General features: G+C 41.8%; 1 protein-coding gene across 4 annotated transcripts in view; it reads left to right on the plus strand.

Annotated features, from left to right (window-relative positions):
* The window catches only part of LOC144003105 (neurexin-2-like), a 392228-nt gene that overhangs the window by 148696 nt on the left and 219525 nt on the right, over window positions 1-24007 (plus strand). For all 4 annotated transcript variants that reach the window (XM_077498936.1, XM_077498934.1, XM_077498935.1 and 1 more), the window contains one exon: window positions 6673-6690. In XM_077498936.1, the coding sequence (XP_077355062.1) occupies window positions 6673-6690 (18 nt within the window). The remainder of the gene's footprint in view (window positions 1-6672; window positions 6691-24007) is intronic.

Consider the following 24007-nt stretch of genomic DNA (forward strand, 5'->3'; position numbering starts at 1 on the left):
GCAGGTTCAAAAGCAAAATAATGAATTAAAGAAAAAGAAAGAAAACTAAGTCTACGTCATATAAAATGCTGCCCACCTTTGCACTGTGACGAATGCAGTTCTGCAAAAATAACTACTATACAAAAACATTTCAGTTGCAAAATGTCAATCAACAACTTCAGTTCAAAAGAGGTTGTTTTGGTGGAGTTTTTTTCCCCTCTATTTTTATGTATAAGGCAGACGCGCAACTGCACCCCTATTCGGAAAAGTGACCATTTCGATTGTATAGTGTGATGAGTCAGTTTAGGTTGTCAAGGCTACAGGATGGATGTGGAACTTAGTTTTTACATTTAAAATGATTTATAATAACTTGTTTTACAAAAAAAAAAATGCATTGTTTATAGAATCAATGCAAATTAAACTTGTGTAAATGAAAACACGACTCATAGTGTTGAAATTGCACTAATTTGTAAGAAATTTAAAAGGATACTTGACTCACCATATTCAGCAGTGAAAAGTTAATATTTTGTCCAGAATTAATTTGATGACATTATTTTTCATGTACAATTAATACCTTTAAAAACAATTTTTCCACTTGCAGTCGACTGAAGATGACATCACCTGTGCTGAGGAAGTAGGTAACAACCAATCATGGCTCACCTGTTTTTGGGGTTTGGTCAGCAAACTGAGCCATGATTGGTCGTTACCTACTTCCTCAGCACAGGTGATGTCATCTTCAGTCGACAGCAAGTGGAGAAAAAAATGTTTTTAAAGGTGTTAATTGTACATGAAAAATTCTGACTTTATCACATAAATTATAGACAAAATGTTAACTTTTTTTGCAACTGAAAATGGCTCAATGTATTCAAGTATCCCTTTAACACATTCACTGCCAGGCCAGCAATAAATTTGACATTGACGTCTTTTTCAGTCAATGGCAGTGAACGAGTTAAGATTGTACATATGGTCTGTTATAATAAATGCAAATATTTTCTCTCCGAATTCACTTGTTGACTGACTTTGCGCATTTAGGTCATGCGTTCTAGTTTGCCGATAAATATTTACCCTATCCGACGACAATGTCAACATTTTCCAAATGTTAAAAATGGCACACATACGTACGCACACATCGACACGCATAATTTCAACAGAACTTAATCAAATTTGGCCAGTGGGGCATTCATCTCAGGGGCAGTGCGGTTGGAGTGTGGAAATTGGATCCAGGTCGGGTTTTTACAAGTTGTAATTAAGGCCACCAGGGGGGCAAGGGGAGGGTGGAGCGAGAAATGGGTGACATATAGTAGGAGATGGAGGTATATACCAGATAAGGCAGCGAGGTGAGGAAAGCTGTTTGGATGACTAATGACTCGCGGAAATAAATAAATACAAAAGCAACAACTGCATGTGCTTTACAAAAAAAAAAAAAAAAATGGGAGGGACCTCAACACTTATCTGGTTTGGTTTAGCACTTCATTAATTGTAACATTGTCCAAAAAGTTTTGCAAATTATTCTTCAAGGGCATCGTGTTGTCCCTTGAGGGGGCCAGTCGAGAAAAAGTCTGATATTATTCAGTAGCAATTGGACGCATTTTGACTTTTCAATAGAACAATAGTTAAATGGAAGTGATTTGGCAACATAGAAAATAACCAACTTGCATGAAATATTCTCTAAACTGAACTGTTTTTTTGTTTTTTTTTGCTGCAGAAACAACAATATCCTTTCGAGAGGGCGATGTAAAGTCACACACTCAAATAATTCTCTCCTGTAGGAATGTGATGTTTCTGCATTTAGTAAATAAAAAGGAAGGAGAAGCTAATCCCTTCAGTGACGGAGGAGGACGGCCTAATGAAATATGTTGACGCACAAATTACAGTCTTCTAATTGAATGAAGGGGATTTCGAGAAGGGCGTGTATATTAAGATACACTACGCGGAGATGGAGGAAACTCATAAACCGGCGCGAGACGACGCCTCAGGGAGGCGGGATGTCAGTCCTACGTTTGTGTTTTCATTTCACGTTAGCAAATGTCTTACTCAACCCGAAGGAGTAGTAAGCGGCAGAAATTGCAAATGGCATCTTAAATACAAAACTGATAGCAATGAGAGGAGATTCGAGTGCAGGATTGGTAAACTCGGCTATCAGCAGTGCACCTCAGCTCACCTCATGTTAATTTTTTTTTTTTTTAATTTAACACACACTGCAGGAGGTGTGAGTGGTTTTGTGCTCGCCGGAGCATGCGAGCTGAGGCAATGAGGCAAGCGGAATAACATTAGAGCCCCTGGACGGAAATTGCAATCCACGGGGCAGGTAGCCGATCCTTGCTGATGAACTGCATTGTTTTTAATATTATGTCTTCTCATTTTTAAAAATAGTTTTAGCGATGAATTTGAATTTTTCATCAGCATACTGGGGCTCTAACTCAGAGAACCAGTTATAATCCCTTTGACCCAGCCAATTAATTGGTAGATTAATCGACTAATACCAGCCTCAAATGAGTAATTTAATCAAGCATTGGAGTTGTAACCACACATCATTAACCCCGCCGGAGCAGTACAGCACGAGTAAAACAGCTTTGATAGCGGGTCACTCTTGCAAATGCATATTAGAACCTTTTGGAGAACCTTCATTTTTCCGAACCTTCATTTTTCTGCCTATAATGTCACTACATTCCCTTTAGGTTTTCCACAATTCATTGATAGCGTGTGTATAATTGGTAGGACCTTTCACGGAGGTTCTGACAGGCACCATCAGGAATTACTTACAATGTTCATTTACACGGTTAGATGCCTTGAAGTGTTTATGAGCAGAAAGGGTTCAACTAGCCACTGAGTATTTTTTTGATTTTACCACCATCAAACTGAATTACAACATTTAAAAAAATAATACTGTGCGTTATTCATTGTGAGATATTTAAACAAGCTTCTATGAGAAGCTTTTTACCTAAATCACACCAACATCAAGTGTCCCCTTTTAAATGCTCTTTTTCTCACAGACATTAAAAGATGACAAGGTTGACAGTTTAATATCACAGTCTGAGTGGCACAGCTCTTTGGCCGTTTGAATATTTATCCGTGCAATCTCCATTTTGTTGCAAAGAAAAAAAAAACACTTTGTCACATTCAGTGTTTAGTGTTGTTCCATTTGACTGGCACACCCAGGCAGTGGTGGTGGCAGGCTCAAATTACATATCGGCTTTCTGGCTGCAAATTGTAGAGCACTTTTGTGAAAAGGGGCTGGCGGGTGGTGGATGCACAGAATATCATGAAATAAGCTATCAAATATGGATGTTTTTTAAGCGAGGAAAGAGGAGCTTATTTAGAAAAACAAAAACAGACTGCATGGATTTAAAAATTCCGCCGTGGACAGCCTCCATGCAGATATGACGGCTCTGGTATCCTGTTGAGAACCACTTCATATCAGAGGAGAGGTATGACCAAAGAGCAGCAAAAGGGGATTTGGCGAATTAACAGGTTGCAGCCTCAGCATCGAGTGCGGGGGATTAGTGAGAGGGTCCAGGAGAGAGATGGGGCTGGAAGCAGAATGAGTGTTTGTGAGGAGCGCCGGTCAAAACGTGTCGCATCACAGACCGGTTGAAGAAACTGTGCTTTGTAGTCATTCCCAGTTCCCGCTTTCTGAACTTGGGTTTGTCACCTCTGCCCACTCTCAGCTATGCATCTCTGCTTGTGGTATTGTTGGCTTCATCAAGCCGTGATCTCCAACTCTCACTGGAGCAGTTCGTAGCCGAGTGTGAAGCGGTTGGGATGAAGATCAGCACCTCCAAATCGGAGACCATGGTCCTCAGTCGGGAAAGGGTGGCGTGACCTCTCCGGGTCGGGCCCCAAGTGGAGGAGTTCAAGTATCTTGGGGTCTTGTTCACGAGTGAGGGTAGGATGAAGCGGGAGATCAACAGGCGGATCGGTGCAGCGCCTGCAGTGATGTGGACTCTGTATCAGCCGTAAGGCAAAGCTCTCGATTTACCGGTCGATCTCCGTTCCAACCCTCACCTATGGTCACGAGCTGTCTGTCGTGACCGAAAGAACAAGATCCCGGATACAAGCGGCCGAAATGAGTTTCCTGCGCAGGGTGTCCGGGCTCTCCCTTAGAGATAGGTTGAGAAGCTCGGTCATCCGGGAGGGACTCAGTCGAGCCACTGCTCCTCCACGTTGAAAGGAGCCAGCTGAGGTGGCTCGGGCATCTAGTTCGGATGCCTCCTGGACACCTCCCTGGGGAGGTGTTCTGGGCATGTCCCATGGGCGTGAGGCCCCGGGGACGACCCAGGACTTGCTGGAGAGACTATGTCTCTCGGCTGGCCTGGGAACACATTAGGAGACCACCGGTGAAGCTGGTTGAAGTGGCCGGGGAAAGGGAAGTCTAGGTATCCCTCCTAAAGCGCGCTGCCCCCACGACGGTAGAGGGATGGATGGCCACCCTCTAAATTGCATGCATAGTTTCCAAAAATCAATCACATCTTCCATATTCCAAATTGGAATAGTTTGTCCCCAACTGGTTTTAACTTCCACCGGTTCCTATAGCCTCAACCGTGTGACCCTACCGAGTCCACAAAATGCTTGTAAAAGCAGTCAGCCGCCAACTCCGGTCATGTAACATGATATAAACAAACAGCGGTAGCATTTAGCGCCATGCACACTTTTGACTAGTTTCTGGCTTTTAGCCACCGTTACGCCTTTCTGTCTCAGATTGCACTCCATTTGCGAAAGCCGCGGCTCGCTGTTTTGATCGCACGTCCCGTTCCATCTCGAGAGCCACTCAAGCTCGCCGGGAAGCAGCACTCGGTGGGACGGCGCACTCTCTACAGCAAGGCCAGCCACTCAGCTGTGTCTCTGTGGCTGTTACCTGGCAACAGAGCTTCCTCCAGTTGCCTCTCACTGCAGAAGAAAAGAAATAACTCTAAAAAATATCAATAATTATGGTCAAATAAACAGTCTCGTTATGCAAAGTTATGAAGGACTCAATCTTTATGATTAAATATTTTTGTGTTAATAGGTTCTTTCTGAACCTATGCAGCACTAGAAACCAAACCAAACCCAAATGTTGCCAGATTTTGTGGAATAAAGTGGCCACCATACCGCGTTTGTACATGGCCGCCATGACTTTGGATCACTTTGCACATCTTGATGCCCCCAGCAGTGCTGGCTGCCGCCCAATAGATGATCATGCCTTCATACACTGCATTGTTTCACCACACGTCAGTCACTTCCTGGTCACCTTCACATCGTGTTAGCATGTTGGTCAATAGGGCAGCGGATAACACCATGGAGCTGGTGGTGTCAGTAATTATGCTTACATCCAGTCAATATTTGGGTCAAAGTCAAAATTCATGTTTCTAAAACATTCGGGATAATTCGTTGACATGGACAGAGTTACTCCCATCTTCATATCTCAATCTAAACAGCGACACACAGACGTCATTACGCACATACTGTACATGCATGTATTTGTGTGCGTGAGCGTGTGTGTTATACACACTGTGACATTTTCGCTGTAGCGACAGGAAATAATGTGAAAACGCCATGTAAATCAATGCATTCAAGTTAGCAAGTGGCAACATAAGATGGCCGTCACGCATACAAGTAGTTGCTGTACGAATAGAGCATGCGCCCAACACAAACCAATGTTACATTCAAAGGAGCTACCCTGATCGTGTTTATATAACCAAATATTCGGGTTAGAAAAAGGGGTAACCCAGGGGTCTTATTTGGGGTTTTAAAAAACCCAAATGGAAATGTAATGTTTGGGAATGTAAGTTGTGGACGGTAAACATCCGGGTGACTTTTACTCTGACAGCTACATGTCGCGTGCTAAGCACGCTTTAGCCCACAATAGGACAGGCCACTCCCCTACCCGAAATGACATGAAACCTGACCTGCTGAGGATTTTACTCCGATCAGAATTGGCGCAGTATTTGGGATAGAAGACGATCTTTTTCTTGCCCATTAAGTCAGCAAACTCCCATTCAAGTGAGCAACGGCAGCTGTCGTTTACGCACGATATTTGCACTTTTATTCTTTATACACAATAGTAAAGAATGAGTTATAAGTTGTGTGTTCTTTTAAGACTTTTTCTTGGAAATGCTCAGTTATTCCAGAGGATTGTCTGTCCATTGGTTTTAGAAGTTTAGGCAATGTTGTTAAGGTTACAGCGATAGTCTTCTCAGCTGATGCATGGTTAATGATCGTTGGTGCCGTGCTGGGCTATGCTTATTTCACTTTGATGAGTACGACTTGAGTAACGTCTATTGGACTTTGACTGACAGTCGCTATTTCAAAGAGTTATTCATTATCTAAGTTGCTAAGAAATAATGCATATGGACAAGATGTCTGGCCGAGAGCAATTAACATTGATGATTTATTTACCTTTCCGAATTGCGGTTTCTAATTACGGCTTGTCATAATTTAACCATTATCCATGCTATTAAAGTCTATCTCTTTTGGGGAGAAAAATTATTTGTGGTATCTGGTGATTCTACCATAATTAGAACAAAGGTTGTTATTTTACCTTATAAATGCAAACAGAAAATATGAACGCTGCCTTCATGGGTCTTTTTATGCTGTTTCATTGAGTGGCTTTGTGTGTGGATTGTTTTCCCCACCCTGTGCCTGTGCATCTAATGACCTCCAGCTTTTCTTGTTGAGGCGACATACTCATCTTTTTTTCCTCTCTTCTCGTTTCAGGTGACTCATCTCAAAGCGGTAAGACAACTCATTTCTTACTCATTGCCTTTCTGTGAGCCACCGTTGGCTTGTTGTTTTAATGTGTGCGCGCCTCGTCAATGATGACAGGCCGTCTTAGTTGGAAGTCTTGCCAAGCGGCGAGGCCTATTTGTTTTTCTGCTATTTTAATAAGGATCTCGTTTTTGAAATGGTTCTTGTCACATACATTCACTTGGGCAGGGGGGTGGTGTTTACCATTTTTCGTGCACTGTGACAGCGTGAAATCCCCCCCGATGTCTTCGAGCCTCGAGCTGCCTTGCTTTCCAATGTAAATGTAAATTTCTGTAGAGCACACTGCCTGAGCATGGGCGCTATTATGTGTTTCATTAATTTTGTTTACAAGGTTGTTACGCTGCCGCGCCGTGTGTGTGGCTTTCACTAACCAGAGACCAAACGTCTGTCCCGTATTTTTCTGTTATGGTATATATGCTGACACATCGCAGCAGACTTGCTTTCTATTAGCACGTCGTTTGGATTGCAGAGGCCGGGATAGGGTGATGGGACGGACAGACTAATGAAACGTATCGGCGCCTCACTCAAAAATGTCGAGGAAACAAGATGAGCTCAGTTTAAAACTCTTGCCTGCAGCACTTTCCCATTCCGTTTTTTTTTTTTTTTGCTGATGTCAGCGTTACTTCCTTCTTTTTTTTTGGTAATTAGGTTCTTCTTCAGCTTCCCCATGAATGTATAATAGTATGAGTTAATGCAGTTCACTTCATGTAATGAGCCAAAAAGTCACACACACCACATATATAATGTGTCATATTCAATTATGTATATTACACACTGTCAAAAGCATGTTTCCAAACAAGTTGCAAATTCAGACATCTGTGCTGTGCAGGGTGAGGATATGGAAGTCACGTTGGATTAGTCCGAGTCTGCGGGCTGCGTGAGCCAGCAAGAAAATCTTTGCATCTGCTTGGATTTATTTGAGTTCAAAAAGTTTTGTTGTTCACACTCTGTCTGCCACTTTGATGACTATTGTGAAAGTTTTACGCAAAAAAAGGTAGTATTAATGTTCGCCTGTAATAGGAGAGGGAGAGGCAGTTGGTTGTCCTGCTGATGCAAAGCGTATCAGGCTTTCGCTCGTGGGGCTAAATATTGTTAGTCCGCCAGGCTTGAAAGCGGAGATCTTCATCTGCATGCCTTTTAGACTCCATCAAATGACTTTGAGAGAGATGTAAACATCTTTCTTTGCATCTGCCTGCCTCAGCGTCCCAAAACAGCGTCCTCCAACCGGTAGACGATTAGCATCTCTACTTTCCCTTTTATTCCCCCCCACCCTCGCCATTCCTTGAACGCCAATGCGAACGCCGCAATAGGATTGGCCCGCTCGCCCCAAGAGAACGCTCACCGAGACGCGCATCCACAATTTGGAAGATAGAGCGGGGGAGCCGAGCTCGACGCTGGGTGGAGGGCAGCACTTAGCAGAACACATTGTTTTCCTCTGCGTTCTCCCTACAGAAACGGCAGCAGTCAGACAAACCTCAAAAACAAAAGTGGCGCTGCTTGGAGCTGTTTGTTTAAAACTCCCAACATCTGGTATTATGCATTCATCCACAGTTGGGGAATTCATTATTCTGCTCTGTAAGCGGCTTTATTCTGAGCTAACACAGGCATGGCACGGCAAGGAACATCCCTGCTGTGAATCCTAACATTCCTCATTTATGAACTGCTTTCATCACCTTGATCATCACATTGCGCACTTTTGTCGGACTCGTAAAACTGCTCTATTATCCGCGCCAATGTGAGCGGTTATCTTCCCTGCCAGCTGATAACCGGCCTGGACTGAATGGGCCACAACCAAATGGGCAACAACATCTGAGCGTGTGGTACATTTCCATTGCGGAGGCCAGGGTGCTAATGAACTACCTGAGATAATTACTGCTAGAGGAGTCCAAGCTCTCAACCCCCCCAAACTGGGAAGAAGACGTTAAAGAGCTTCTCGTTTGCACCATTTAAGGCATTATTTACGCCATGCGATGCTCCGCTGTCTTACAATGGAGACTCATCAAGGGATGTGAACTAGGACATTTGGGCTGCGTGCATGCATGGTACAGTAAAAGTCATTATGTGTGGAGCTTAAAATTGCTATTCCCTCAGAATCGCTATCAAATATTTTTAGAATTGATTAATCTTTTGATTATTCAATTGATTAATCGACTAATAGAATATTGTAATTTTGTATTAAATTGTATTGCAACATTTTTTCCCCCTGATTACTCTTTATTAACCAGTGATTGGTGTTTATTTCGTACTTTTTCCGTATTTTTCGGATTATAAATCGAACCAGCCAAAAAATGCATAATTAAGAAGAAAAAACATGTATAAGTCGCACTGGAGTATAAGTCGCATTTTTGGGGGAAATTTATTTGGTAAAATCCAACACCAAAAACATACATGTCATCTTGAAAGGCAATTTAAAATAAAAATAAAAGAGAGAACAACAGGCTGAATAAGTGTACGGTATAATAACGTTACATGAGTGACATGCCTGGTAATGTCAGTAGCGAAAATAATTTGTAGCGAGGAGTGACGGGAGTCGGAGGCGGAGTGTTGAAGCACGGCGCCAAAGGCTGGCGTTTTATTGACATCAGCTTCTGAGGTCTTAACAGCAACTCCCCACTCAGCTAGAAGCTAACAGGCTAACTTCCCTTTTCCACATAACAAAACCTTCCCACCCGGAACTCTTCTTTCGTCCCAACGTTCCGTGGGTGTATTATGTTCCCATCACTACAAGTTATTCATATAACTCAAGCATAAAGAACATGCTAACAAGTTTACCAAACTATCAGTTTCACTCCAAATCACTAAATCCAATGAAATCTTCATCCTCGGTGTCACTTTTAAACAACTCCCCCAACTCGGGATGTAGACGATGCAATTTTGAACTTATCAACACAGGCCTAGAGCGCCCTCTTGCGGTTTAGTGTGAAAATAACATGTGAAATGATATAATAATGTGTTAATTTCACACATAAGTCGCAACAGAGTATAAGTCGCACCCCCGGCCAAACTATGAAAAGAACTGCGACTTATAAGCCGAAAAATACGGTAAATAAAAAGGGTGGGGTGGCAGAATTGATGTTTTACTATGTTGCCGGTTCGGTCATTGTTTCCCAAAGTAAAAAAAAAAAAAAAAGAGAGAAAGAAAAATGTTTGCAAATGTCTTATTTTGATTAAACACAGATGATAATCCATCTTCTTTCATGAAGGACTACAGTAATCAGTGGACAATTACTGTTGATATGCTGAAATCAGACGATTTGGACAATTTAAAATTAAAAATGTCTCCAAACGATTACTTGATTTTTAAAATAGTTGTTGATTAATTTGATAATAGACCCATGATTTAATTACATGTGACTAGAAACAACACTTTAACTGCATAAGAGAAAGTTGAATATTCATTGCAATTCTGAGGGTATGGACACTTTGATTCCTTGTTGGTGCTAAAAAAAAAAACCTGAAATTTGTGTGGGAGATTACAATTCATGAAAACGTTTTGTTAAGGTCAGGTGGGTCAACTAAAGTAATAGGTCAAAAGGTGACTAAAAATATACACAAATATTTGCATATTTGGGATTGTTGTTGAATTCCAACAATTCCTGTTTTTATGAAGATTGAGCCAGTAGGATGTCAGGGTTCAAAGCAAGGTGACCATGCCCCTTTTTTGTCCAAAAAGTGCAAATTTGTTGGCCCATAGCTCCCAAACTACTGCTCCGATTGATTTAAATTTTGATATTTAGTCTTATGCCATCACTACCAACAAATATACCAAGTTTCATTCGAATCAAAAGCTGATTGGTTAACGTTTTTGGTGATTTGGCATGGAAAGACCCTTTCTGTGGGGTGCGGAAACTAGTTTTCATCATTGAGTGTGCGCGTCATGCTCCGACATGAACTTGACATGACATTGACAAAAATGGCTGTCCTCACAAACAAAATTAGTTTGGGGCCTAAATTTATAAGCACGGGGTCACAACGTAAATGCACAGGAGCGTTCACAAACAAAGAAGTTGGATTTAAGCTTTTAATCTGTGCAATTGAGTTTGACATAAACAGTTGTCTCTCGTCATTCAGGTAAAAATATGACATGGTGCTTTGGTTAGCAGCAATTGCTGGATGCTTCCAACAGTGTGTTCGCTTGTTGAGAGCAGCCTGCTTCAGAGGCGACCCTACGGGAGTCAGAAGCTCGATTAGACACATACATGGGCGCTCCCAACTCTCCTAGTTAAGAATGAACTACAGTGGTACCTCTAGTTATGAAATTAATTGGTTCTGGAAGAAAGTTCTTAAGTAGAAAATTTTGTAAGTAGAGACTAATTTTCCATGTAAATGCCCTAATCCGTTCCAAGCCTCCCAAAATTCAAACATAAATGTTTTATAAAGCATAAAAATGCATCAAAACATGTAACAAATACATGTTACAATTAGATTATTGCACAATAAATCAGAGTTGTGCATAATGTAAAAAACAAAGAATAGAGTAAAGAATAAAAATGGTCATTTACCTTTTTAACTAATGTCCTCATCGTTTTTTGCCCTCTTTGGTTCATGTTCTCCTCTCTCAGAAGTGTTTTTTTTTTTTTTTTTTGCCTGGTGTTTTGTAAAGAACTGATCCATGGATGTTTGCTTTTTTTTTTTTTTTTTTTTTTCTAAAACAATCCTTCGGAAATGTCCAAGGCAAACATCATCTTTGGGAGCAAACGCCCGACTGGTGAACACTTTTTCTCGGGGCGATTCTTTTAAACAAATTCTGAAACTTCATGGAAACCTCCGGTATGGCGAGGCATCTTTTTCAAAAAAAGGCCCGTCTCTTCGCAATTAAAAACTTACTGTGCCTTCATCAATCAACAATTGTTTGAATTTTTGCACAAATTCGTTGGCCGTTAGTTCATACATTTACGAAAAACGGAACACCTCATGGGCTGCGGGATGAATGATGAGGACTCCGTATAGACACCGATCTAGTATACGCTCATAGATACCTATGGTAGAGGTTCCTCTTACCCCGGGTTTTCACTGGATGCGGTTGCGGTGCGGTTGCGGTGCGGTGCGTTTGACTGCGTGCTCCGGACGGGTCAATTTTTTTGTCAATCCACACCGGCTCCGCACAGCTGCGGTCCGGCAGCTCCATCGCCGCCCACTTCCCAACGTGTCTCGCGGGACCGCGCGCGCGCGATCATGTGGCATTTCACAACGACAAACATACAGAAAGTCTGCTCAACAGAGAAGCAGAAAGATATGAGATTCCATGCAGCATCCTTTTTTTGGTTGTCCTTGTAAAGTATATTAATAACGAGAGTCGGGTCAGTGCGGGTCCACTCTTTATTTCTGTCTTCCGCGTCCGGCTGCCGCTCAGTACGGCAAGCGAGACGGGCACAACAAGCAATCGCGAACATCAAACTCACAATACATTACAGTCCTTATAAAAAGGATGTGCCGTGTCATAAATTATTTTGTGGTTTTCCACCTCCAATATAAACCTCTCCTCGTCCATGTTCGCTGGTGTCTAAACCGTGAATGAGCACATGGCCCGGCGACGCCAACGTCACGTTTTGCTGAAAAACTTGCGAAATAGGAGCTGGCGAGTGTTTTATTCTGAAAGGTAACCGGAAATTTATTTTGAAACTGCGTCGGTCTTCCTGTCCCGCTCGATGTGTTTTGTGCTAGCTTGCCATTTGCCGGAGGCCTACCGCTGCGGCGTCCGGCAAAAATAGAAAATAGGTCTATCCTTGCGGAAGGCTTGCGGCACGCCGCAGGCCTTCCGCAGTCGACACGCAACGCACCCGCAAGCGGTGTAAACTGAACTCTTCGAATGAATGGAATCTAATTGCTTGCGTCGCCGGACCGCACCGCAACCGCACCGCAACCGCACCGCAACCGCAACCGGTGAAAACCCGGGGTTAGCCAATGGGATGCCAGAACGATGCACAAACACCGATCTAGTATTTACGCTCATAGATACCTATGGTAGGAAAGAGCCATACATGTTACCGAAAGTATGTTGCGTTCGGTAATGTATTTTTACCTTTCGTATCTAGAAATTTCTTTCGTAACAAGAGGCAATATTTTCCCGTTGAGGCGTTTCGTAACTCGAAAATTTCGTATGAAGAGACGTTCGTAAGTAGAGGTTCCACTGTAGTACAAATCCTCGATATTGTTAAATTCCTTCACAAACAACAACATACGGCTTCACTGTGTAAAGATTCCATAAGAAGATTCCACGAGGCGAGAGAATGTCTTTGCCGCGCCCATGTTCTCACTGCGAGGGAGATGTCCAGGTGGTACACACTGAGGTGATTAATGAGGCCCGATGGACTCCAGCGCAAACACGGAGAACACAAGGTCAGGGTCACTCGCAGTCAGATCGGGATTCATGCCTTTAGGTCGTAATAGAACACAGCGGAAGAAGACCACTCGCGTGTGTTCAAGGCAATGACACACTGTGAGTAATTAACTGTATTATATGATCCATGCATAATGAGTTTTGTAGATTTATGAAGCGAGCAGAAGTATTATTGTCTCTTGTCTTATGTACCAGACGTGTGGACATTTCCCACTAAAACACCTGGAACGTGTTGGCTGTGGTGTGAGTGATTTATTATTATTTTTTTAATACTGTATGTGCGCACAAGACAGATGAAGTGCTTGAAAAATGTGCTTGTTAAAAAAGGCAGGTATCTGTGACACGATCAACCAATTAAATGCAATATGTTCCAAAGGACAGATGACACCGTAGTGTAAAAGTGCAGCCCCACATAATGCATATACACATTCATCAAATAAACAATCTAGCAACAAGAAATCGGGAAAGTGTCAAGAAAAAAAACCTCACAAATAAAATGTCTCCTTCCATGGGCAAAATGCCGCCTGCATGTCAACTTGATGCTTTGAAAGCAAAACATGTTAAAAGTTTAATGGTATTATTTTTGCATATTTGCCCCCTTGTAGTAGCTCAGCCATGTCACTAATTAATGAAGCTGACGAATGTTGCGTAACAGCCTCAACTTCATCTCAGCCTCATTGTGTCTCGCTTGTGTTTGTTTGCCGACGTCGTGTCGGCGGAACTCGAGAGGGTCTGCGGTTGAAAAGGACATTTCATATATATATTAGGGGGGTTTTAAATCGATTCTGCAATATATCGAGATATTACAGCTCGCAATTCTCGAATCGATTCAATAGGCAGCCAAATCGATTTTTAAACATCCATTTTTGACAGAAAACTATTCAACAAAACGTCTTACTTAGGGTTAGGATTCACACCTTAACTCTTTTACTGCCACATGTTTTTCAAAAAACAAACAAAAAAACAACTTTAATATGACAAAGGCTTGGGTGAATCATCTTTGAAAAAGTTCTATTTCATCAGATTTTGTCATGTTTCATTGTAATTTCATCCACCGGCAGCCCATTGAAAAGAGATACAATGCTGCCATCTTCTGGCCATAGTTAGTGAGTGTTTTTGATTCCACAACCTATTGACCAGCCACGCCTCACTTAGATGTTGCACTGCCCATTGATTTAAAAAAAAAAATAAATAAATAAATAAAAAAACATAGTTGACGTCATATAACATTTATGGTGGCATACATCGTGATTTTACTAATCGTTATTAAACGTTTTTGGCAGTCAAAGAGTTAAGCATGGAAGAATGTTATATTAAAGGAACATTAAGCCTTAATATTTTATTTCAATGCTGTTCAAACATGAAACAGATTACAACCTGTTTGTTAAATGAAGTGGCGCACAGTTAGTATGACTGAAGTTTCAGATAAATAAATAATATATTTTCATACAAATCTTACTATTGGACATGTACAAGTTTATTTAATTTCAAAAGTTTAGTAAAAAAAAAAATCGCAACAATCAACTTCTAAATTCGTATCGGGATTAATTGGTATCAAATTGGTGTATATATATATATATATATATATATATATATATATATATATATATATATATATATATATATATATATATATATATATATAGTGTGTAAAATGTTTAGAAATGATCTCCTTTTTGGCATAAAGCTTTCGATGTGTGAATGAAGAAAGCATTTGTCTACATTATTTTCACAAGACAAACAGGAGCATTTAATTAAAATGTGTGTCCAGAAATAGCTTGTGATAATGCCACTGGCTGGGAATCGTTTAAATCCTCATGTGTAAATCCTGCGCAGCAACAGGAAGTCGCCTAATTTTCGAGTGTAAAGGATGAAGATTTACTCCCGAGACATAATCCATATTCCCCCCCTCCTTCCCAATTGCATCCTTATCTTTATCTGCACACACGTATGCTGGGATTCAAAATAATGGTGTGTGTTTGTGTGTTGCCTAAGAGTGGAAAATTAGTTATGGCAGAAAATACTGTGCAGTGCACACATTCACTGGCCACATTATTAGGGACACCTGCACAGACCCAATGCAGAAGCTGATCGGAAAGCACACTTTTGGCATGATCACCAAGTTTATGATCTTAAGCGCACACTCAGGAGCTCAACTTAACATGGATTTGAGGAAAGCAGGCGGTTGGAGGACTGGTGGGTGTAAAACGTGATGATTGCCATGCCCAGCACTCGTAATGAAACGCGATACAGAGTTGATGTTGTAAGATTAGGCAGACTTAAGAGACATGAGCAGCCTTGCAGATCAGAGCTGAGTGAGAGCACAGGATGGGCAGGGGAAGGACGAAGGCTAATATATTATTTTGTGCTTTATATTATTTAAATGATTGTAGGCATAGGCTCACTATTTCCTCAATTCAGGTTTATGTTTCCTTTCCAGTTGCTATCACAACAAAAACCTAAACAAAAGCAAAAAATCACTGGAGCATTTGGATCACTTGTTTGATTCCACTGATTAGGAAAAACACTTTTTAGTAGTACCAACATCTGACTTTGGTGCAAAAATAAAATAAACATGACTCACACTTGTATTTTTGTGAGCTGTTGGTCTCAATGTGTCTTCTACAAAATATGATTGTAGGAACGCCCAAGAAAGTGTCATATGCAAGACAACGTATTTTACTGTCAACAATGGCTCATCCAAAAAGCTTTTCTCCGTTGTGTGTTGCCATTCTCAACAAGTTCTCCGACAATGCAGCTCTGATTGTCATTTTCAAGTCGACAATAGCGCCGTGATTTGCTTGGGCTATTCATGACAAGTGATTTGTAAACAATCTCGCACGTGAGCTGCTCTGTGTTGGTGGGGCGTGTTTGTTTGTGGGAGGGCAGCATGGGAGGCTTGCAGTTGTTCATTCCACAAAATGCCATTTGTCAGCCATTTCATTTTCAAACCAGATTGAAACTATAGGGTGCTCTGTTTTTCTTGTGTATGTGGAATTCCAGTCTCTGGTGACTGATAATAGAGCTTTGAGCAAACCAAACAATTTATTGTAACTTATTGGGCAGCCATGTTGGCCAAAACATTAGGTACATCCTGGATTCTTGTGTTTAGGCATCCCCAGTGGTCCCCCTCGTCCACCAAAACTGACCGCAAAATTGTTTCAAAATTTCAAAATCAAAGCCAAAAAATGTTTTTTATATGTATATCATTTAATTTCATTCAATATCATTCCACATCATTCAATATATTTCCAAATCATTCCACGTCAGCCTTCATATGCAATTTGTCCATAAATTGCATTCTATAGTTACTTACTGTATACTCAACTCACTTTGCAATTCATTAAAAAAAAGAAAGTTTTATGCCATTCTCATTTGAAGTTTACTGTCAAATTAACTAATTCGCTCCCAAAAACATATAAATACGTTATATTTTAAATAGTGTCCCTAAGTCGTATTTTTTATTTTTTTATTTTTATTTTTTATGCTAGAGCATACAGAAGGCTTTGATGCAGCCTCTGACCTGCAAAGAACGGTTGAAGCAATGGGAGTTATTACAAAATTGAGCAGCAGGTGGCATCAGAGTATAAGAGATCAACCAGGCCATGTTGAAAACAAGCTGATTTCCCCACAGTTCTAAACAGATTTGTGAATAATGATGAAACCCAGCTACATTCTAATGCTAATTGATGCGAAACGGAAACAGAGACTCTGTTCTTTCTTTTGGTAGGTCCCATGTTTTTATAGCAAAAGAACACAATATTCTGTGGGCCTTGCAAAATCAAAATCCAGTAAAACATCCCGGAGCGAAGGAAATTGCTTCAGTGAAAATGGCTGGGAGTGAATGAGTTAAACATAAAACTAGGAGATTTGAAACAAACATGTACTGTAGCTTTTCCCCTTTAGTCCACTACCGCTAACTCATAATGGGAAACACACACACACACACACACACACACACACACATATAGGCAAGGCAAGGCAAGGCAAGTTTATTTGTATAGCACATTTCATACACAAGGCAACTCAATGTGCTTTACACGAGGAAAGACAACACATAAGCATCAAAAAACAGTAGTTAACATTCAGAGGAAAAAAAATAAAAAATAAAAATAGGTTACAAAATTTACTAAAAAAAAAAAAAAAAAAAAACATACAATAACAATCTTAAAACATTATTCAACAAACTTTAAAACATTTAACATAAGGAAGTTTAAAATAATATTAATATATTAATATATATAATTAATATTATTAAAAAAAAAAAAAAAAAAAAAAACACTTAATTAAAGCTGTTTAAAAGTCCCTAATCAAAGGTATAAGAAAAAAGCAAAGTTTTTAACCTGGATTTGAAAGCATTTACACTCATTTACAGCATTTACACATATAGAACCCCATAAACACACTTAGACATTCAGTATAATGGTACTCAGAGTCAAACTGTATATTATTTATCCTCTACGAAGAGCTGAGAGGACATATGTATTCTATACAGATGTTCATGTAAATATATATGTCAGTCTACTGCCCCCATGTGGCCAGGCGAGCAACAGCAGAATGACCATTCATTTGAGAGGTGGATGACTGTTGGCCCTTTTTTTTCCATGATGAGATCAGGTCAGTGTGACTACACACGCTACAAATGGCCTACCATCAGGTATGCTGCCCCCCTTTGCACCTAAACAGCTGCTCCTTTGGCTTGTCGCCGCTCCCCAGAGCGCTCGCCGCTTTGTCTCTTTGGCGCCACTAATCTGTCGGCGAGTTTAGCGTCTTTTTCTCAGCGACGCATTTGTATGTTTCCGACTTTGCGCAGTCAGAGTGGCCGACGCGACGTGTTTGACGCGGGCGTCGGCGCGTCCATGCGTGCGTGCCGACGAGCGAGCGTGTGTTGCGAGGTTTCCCGGACTAATGAGGCCTCCCGGCAGGCACGACTGGCATCAAGAACACATCGAGGCGCGGCGAGACAGATGCATTTGAAGAATAGATTCAGCTGCCTCTCATCAGCAGGTGTGCAGGTCGCCTGTTGTTGACAGCAACAAACACAAGACACCTTTTTTTCGTTTAAACATGCCACTCGCAAAACCATCAGCGTCCCTTAAGACTGATTCCTCCCTGGATTCCATCATAGAGCATTACAGTTTTTTTTCTCCCCATTTTGAGTAATTGGGAGTTAAAGGAAAGGCAGTGCACTAGTCTACAGAAGTGATTAAAAGAGGCAACTTAATTAAAGTTGGGGCGAAAAGAGATTTATCACCGCCTTCAATTAGCTGGCAGTGGGGACGTGGAAAACGCCAGCAATGTGGAGATCATGTATCCATCTTGGACTCTCTCCTATTGATCCAAGCTGAGGAGTGACATATGAAAAGCGTAGGTCTCCTTTGCAAATGTTTCTTCTTAGCCTCCGCAGAAGTGTGAAGACAAAACCCTCGTACCGGCTTGGATGAATGAAGAGCGAGCACAATGCGCCGTAATTGCTGCCGGTGTAGCTTTTCCATTACCAGTTTCGCCTTTCATTAAGAGAAGAAAAGCTGCGTGAAGAGCATCTTTTCTTCTATGTGCAAACAGCGGCAGTGGAAATTCATAGAGCGAAACTGGAGGTGTGTTATTGTTGATCGGTTAACTTTGTGATGTTGTGTGGGTGGACTGAGGGGCGCGTCTCACTCAGCACCTGGTCCGGGATCAGAAACGCTATCCGGTTTCCTAGTTTCCGCCAAATAATGATCCGTAATCACATCACATGCCTCCTGCCTCGTCAAGGCCAAAGCCTGAAGCTGTGACTCATTTTTGGACTCCATTTCAGTTGAGGGACAGTTTTACACTGCATGTTGACGCATGACTATCAAGTTGAGGATTAGAGGCAGATGGCAACTAGAAGCTGCTTTTCTGCAATACACCTGCCTCATTTGTGCAACTTCAGTACAATTTGCCTGGCAGTTGTTGCCCAAGATCTGTTCTCTGTCTTGACCTATCCAGCTGGTTAAAACTAATTGACTTTGCCATCGTCATAGCAACAGTAGAAAATGGGCCACCTGAACAAGCCGCAAAATACGTCGCTCTCTAGATCCGCGATCGTGATTCCTTTGACCCGCGCAAGGCTCTTTATCCACTTGTCACCACCGTGAAGCCACCGCGAGAGTCGTGCCTCAAGTCTACCTGATGGGACGGGAGCAGAGCGGGGCGACCATTTGTATGCACGGAAAGAGCCGGGCTGTCACGGCGAGGGCTAACCTCGGAGATTAAGAACCCTTTGCAAGCGTTGGCGCCGGGAAGAGATCATGTTTTGGTCCTCGTGATCGCTGCCACATGACAGCGTGATAAACAGGGAACTCAGACAGCATATCTCGCCGGCATGATTTAAATTACCCCTCACACTTGCGTCACCATTAACGGGGGCTGTTGCGGTTCTCGGCGATGCAATCTTCTTGCTTACTACTAATAATCCTGCTCAGGAATGTAGAGGGTATTAAAATAAAGGAGGGCTGGTTTTGGATGGGATTTAATTGATTGTGTTTCCTCTGTTGTGCCTCAAGGCTCAGTCCTGGGGCCCATTTTATTTTCAAATCATTTTTTTATTTTCTTCTGAGAGCTCAGTATTATTCATTCGGGAGCCTTCCCGAGTCAACATGTCGTCATCATCATGGCTCTGTTTTTTTTCTGTGTGAGTGTGCGTGTACCTGCGAGTTTGTGCTCTTTAATTCACCTGAAACCTGTTCTAAATCCAAGACTCTTCTTCACCTTAACCGGATAATTCAGTCGTGAAGTTGTCAGGAGACCAGAGGAAGGATCAAAGGAAAGCTGAAACAAAGTGAAATCCAACACCAAACAGTCACCACCCTCCTCCCACAGAATTACAAATCCAGAATCTTTCACTAACCCCAGATACATCTAAATTCCAACAGATTAGGGAGACATTAAGAGACCAGAGGAGGGAGGGAGGGAGATAGGCAGGCATCCATCCATCCATCCATCCATCCATCCATCCATCCACAAACACCAACCTCCACTGGTTCAGCAACCAGTGGGAGAAGCAAATTCTTTTTGAGTTTCAGTAGTGGATCTGGCATGCATGAGAACCTCCACCAAAGAGGGAAGCCGTCGACCTTGGGCCGACAATATTTTTCAATTTATATCAACAGTCTGTGTACTGTGTCAAATGCATTTTATTATTATTTATTGCTTTTCATCCTCACTCACTCAGGATTTTGAGATTTTACAAGCTGTTTTTGATGATGTCCAGTCTCGTCCGAAGATTTGGAAATTGATTTTAAACGCGTAATGATCATTTCAAGAAGTGTTCAAGCACTGATCCTGAAATAGTTGCCCGACAATAAACTCGGAGAACATGAGATCAGGTCTGACTGGCAAGTCAAATGTGTCCTGCTAACTGTTTGTATGTGCAAGATCTTTTCACCTCTGGTGCAAGGAAACCCTGTTAACAACTCCCTTTGGGGGATGCGCACAAATGTAAGATGCGCCAGGAGAAATTAGACAAAAGGAAAATGGAGAGGAATAAATGGATTAAGAGGAAGGGAGAGGGTTGGGTGTGACAGCGTCTTGCTTGAGTGAGCATAATGGATCGGAACTTAATCAGCAATCAGTATTAATGTTGATGTAGCTGTGTATATTCAAATTAATCATCAAGGACGGAGCACCCTCCTCCCCGTGCCCGAAGAGGAGCGAATTCGTTTCTGCTGTGCCTTACTGGGGAAATTGATGATGAATGAGTCCGTTTATGAAGCTGCCCCCATTAACGAGCCTATTGACAGCCCCGGCTTCCCATCCCGGACGTCGTTTGCGTTGCCTGCGAGGGAGGCTAATTTGGCTCCTTTTGCTTGCCGCTCCGTGAATAGTGGCAGCGAGCATCAGCGGTGACGGCAAGGTGCAACGCCGCAGCCGACTTGCATTTCACTTAACATCTCGTCGACTAGATAAGTGGATGAGTTGCGGTGGAGGGAGCACTTACACGAAGCAAGGATGTGCATAAATCCCGGGGTATATTCTCTGTCAGCTGTGGGTAAACAAAGATAAATGATTGTGCAGCCACTCATAAGAGGACGTGTGTGTACATAATCAACACCTACTTTGTTTATGAGGCTGTCGAGATGCAATTCCACTTGCCTGGCGCTGTTAAAGTAAAGTAGTTAAGTTTCAAACTCAAACGAGAAAAATGTCATTTTCATACCATAATGTACAAAGTCAGTAAAATGGGTGATGACTAGGACTCAGGGATGATAGTCATCTTTAAGATGTTTCATGCTAACAGATTTACAAATATTTAAAACAGTCAAACACAATTATTTTGAGAACGGCTCGCTAGCTGAATGCTAACATTAATGCTCGCGGTTAGGCGTCACTAATTCGCAGTGTTGCTGTAGTTACCTTGATAAAGTAGCTTAGTTACTTTATTGTTTACTTGCTTTAAAAAGTCATGAAGTTAGATAAGTTTAATAGAAAGTTTTATTATTTACATTTAGCAGATGCCAACCATTATAGTTAACATATGACACCTGATTTGGCCACTTAAATTGGAAGTGTTTTTAACAGTAACATTTAAGGATGATTGTTTTCATTAAAAGTAAAATAACCTTTTTGACTTAGAATTATTTTAATTTAAAAAAACATACTAAATGATAAAATGTGTGTTTTGTTGAATTGTGAACAGAACTTAAAACATGTAAAAATAAACAAATAATTTTAAAAAAATGAAAACATAATTTATGGACACACGAGTGTCAGTGTGCTGTAAATGGTATCATGTTAAATCGAAATGCTCCCTCAATGCATTTCACTATGTTCAATATCAGAGTTTCCCTTTCTTATTATGTGTTCAATTGGACTTGTGTGAGTAATATAGTGTTAGGAATCAGGTGTTTTCACTGTATTTTATTATTCATTAGTTTTACATTGCACCATAGGTGAGTGTGTGTGCTGATCATTTAAGTCTTTCTCACTGTTGGTCGTGATCCTAACTGTGGTAGTAACTCGTGTTGTTCCGATACCGTTTTGTTGGCTCCCGATACCGATACCCAGCTTTGCAGTATCGCCCGATACCGATACCATACCGATACTTAAGGTTTTTTTTTCCTCAACAGGAAAAAGCTGCCCTGCCATTGGTTCAGAGCATTCATGCGCCAATAGGATATCTTAGATCAGCATGCAGTGAACATGTCACATACCAGTGAATGTCGTACACCAGCAAGACACAAGATGCTGCATCCAAAATCCTATATTAGCATTGGAATTAATGGTATCGGCATGTTACTTGTGAGTAGTCACCGATACCGATACCACTGGTTTAATGCAGTATCGGCACCTCTGCCGATACCAGTATCAATATCGGAACAACACTAGTAGTAACAGTTGGCACTCTCTCAAGTACTGATGTTGCTTACGTTTGAAGCAAAAGCATTTATCAAAGTAACTTACACTCATGTCGGAGGACTAACTATTGTCTGATTACTTGGCTGGAAATAGTAAAGTGTTAGTTTAGTGCATTACCGAGATCACTGTTTATCTCTTACAGAGAGCACTACGGACTCCAAGATGTAGTGTTGACAGTATTTATTTATTTATTTTTTTTAGGTTGGTTTTGATCTCCATTATTATTGACATTAACGTCTTCTTCTGGCCCATTGATGCACTGATCGGCCAGCTGAGGCATTGTGATATTGAGTTTTGACCTTAGCTTACTTAGCTCAGTCACGCAGTTAACATTTGGCTTACTTCAGCAAAGATGGGTCATAGATTGAAACTGAATGAAAAACATTGGTGAATCATTAACCACGCGCTTTGCAATGAGAGATGGCCATCTCTAAGGCTGAGATGGAAAAAAAAAAAAAAAAAAACAGTCGGGGAAAGAAAAAGAAGCAATTAGGTGAAAAGACGAAGAAAGGCTTGTGGGGGACGAAAAATGGCACAAAAGTCCAAGAACACATTTCTTGTGTAAGCAATTCATCATGTAGGGGCAAGACGAAGGGGAGGTGGAGAGAATGGATAGCTGGATTGGGGGGGGGGGGCCTTGGGAGGTGGAAGCCGGCAAGTGATGAACGGTTGGCCTCTCCCATCAAGGATGCCTTCTAACCTGTGCGACAAAGAGGCATATCCATCACGCGGGCAGCCGAAAGTGCTTTGCACAAATGTGCAGACGTATAGCAACACTCTGGTCACGTGCTGCCGGCGTGCTCAGAGGGCCGCCTCCCAAGAAACACATCATGGCGATGGTCAGCTGCCTCAAATCACTCGTACCACTGAATACACCTGGAGCTGCATCCAAAACATTTCAGATCTAGCCATACAAGCACTTGGCAACTGGCACTAATGGTGCCACTGGGGCGACTTGACACCTAATCACGCGAGCCTGCGTCAGACACTCACTTATGGATTCCAGCTATTGACTGTTGGCGAGGGTGAAGGCTGCGGGGAGGCTGATAAGACGACGAGGCTCTGGCCGTGCTTTTATTGACTGGCTGTCCCAATCAACGCTTGGAGCCGATGGAAGCGTTGTTACAGCAGCGCTGTACTTCGGTCGAATGGCTTCATAATGCACGTGGGGGGTGTTTGTGCGAATGTCAAGAAGAGTTCAAGTGGAAAGCAAGGGCGAATGTCGAGTTTGCAAACATACGTCCAGTACATGCGGTAGCTATTTTATGTGGGGACAAAAATAATTATGTTGGTTGGCTACATACTAGTACGGGCAGCATGGCTCAGTGGTAGATTGGTTTTCTCCCAACCCAGAGGATGTGGGTTCGATCCCTGGCCCTTGTGAGTATGTCAAATTGTCCTTGAGCAAGATACTGAACCAGAAGCACTTTGAGTGCGCTATACTGTCGGTAGTATTCACATGACATCAAAAATTATTTTATCATAATCGTGATAGATGTGAGCTCCCAGCCTTGGCTAGCTCTGGCTAAAAATAGATCTTGTGGTCAAGATGTTCGATTTCTT

Source organism: Festucalex cinctus, chromosome 16, assembly GCF_051991245.1.
Source record: "Festucalex cinctus isolate MCC-2025b chromosome 16, RoL_Fcin_1.0, whole genome shotgun sequence".
NCBI lineage: Eukaryota > Metazoa > Chordata > Actinopteri > Syngnathiformes > Syngnathidae > Festucalex > Festucalex cinctus.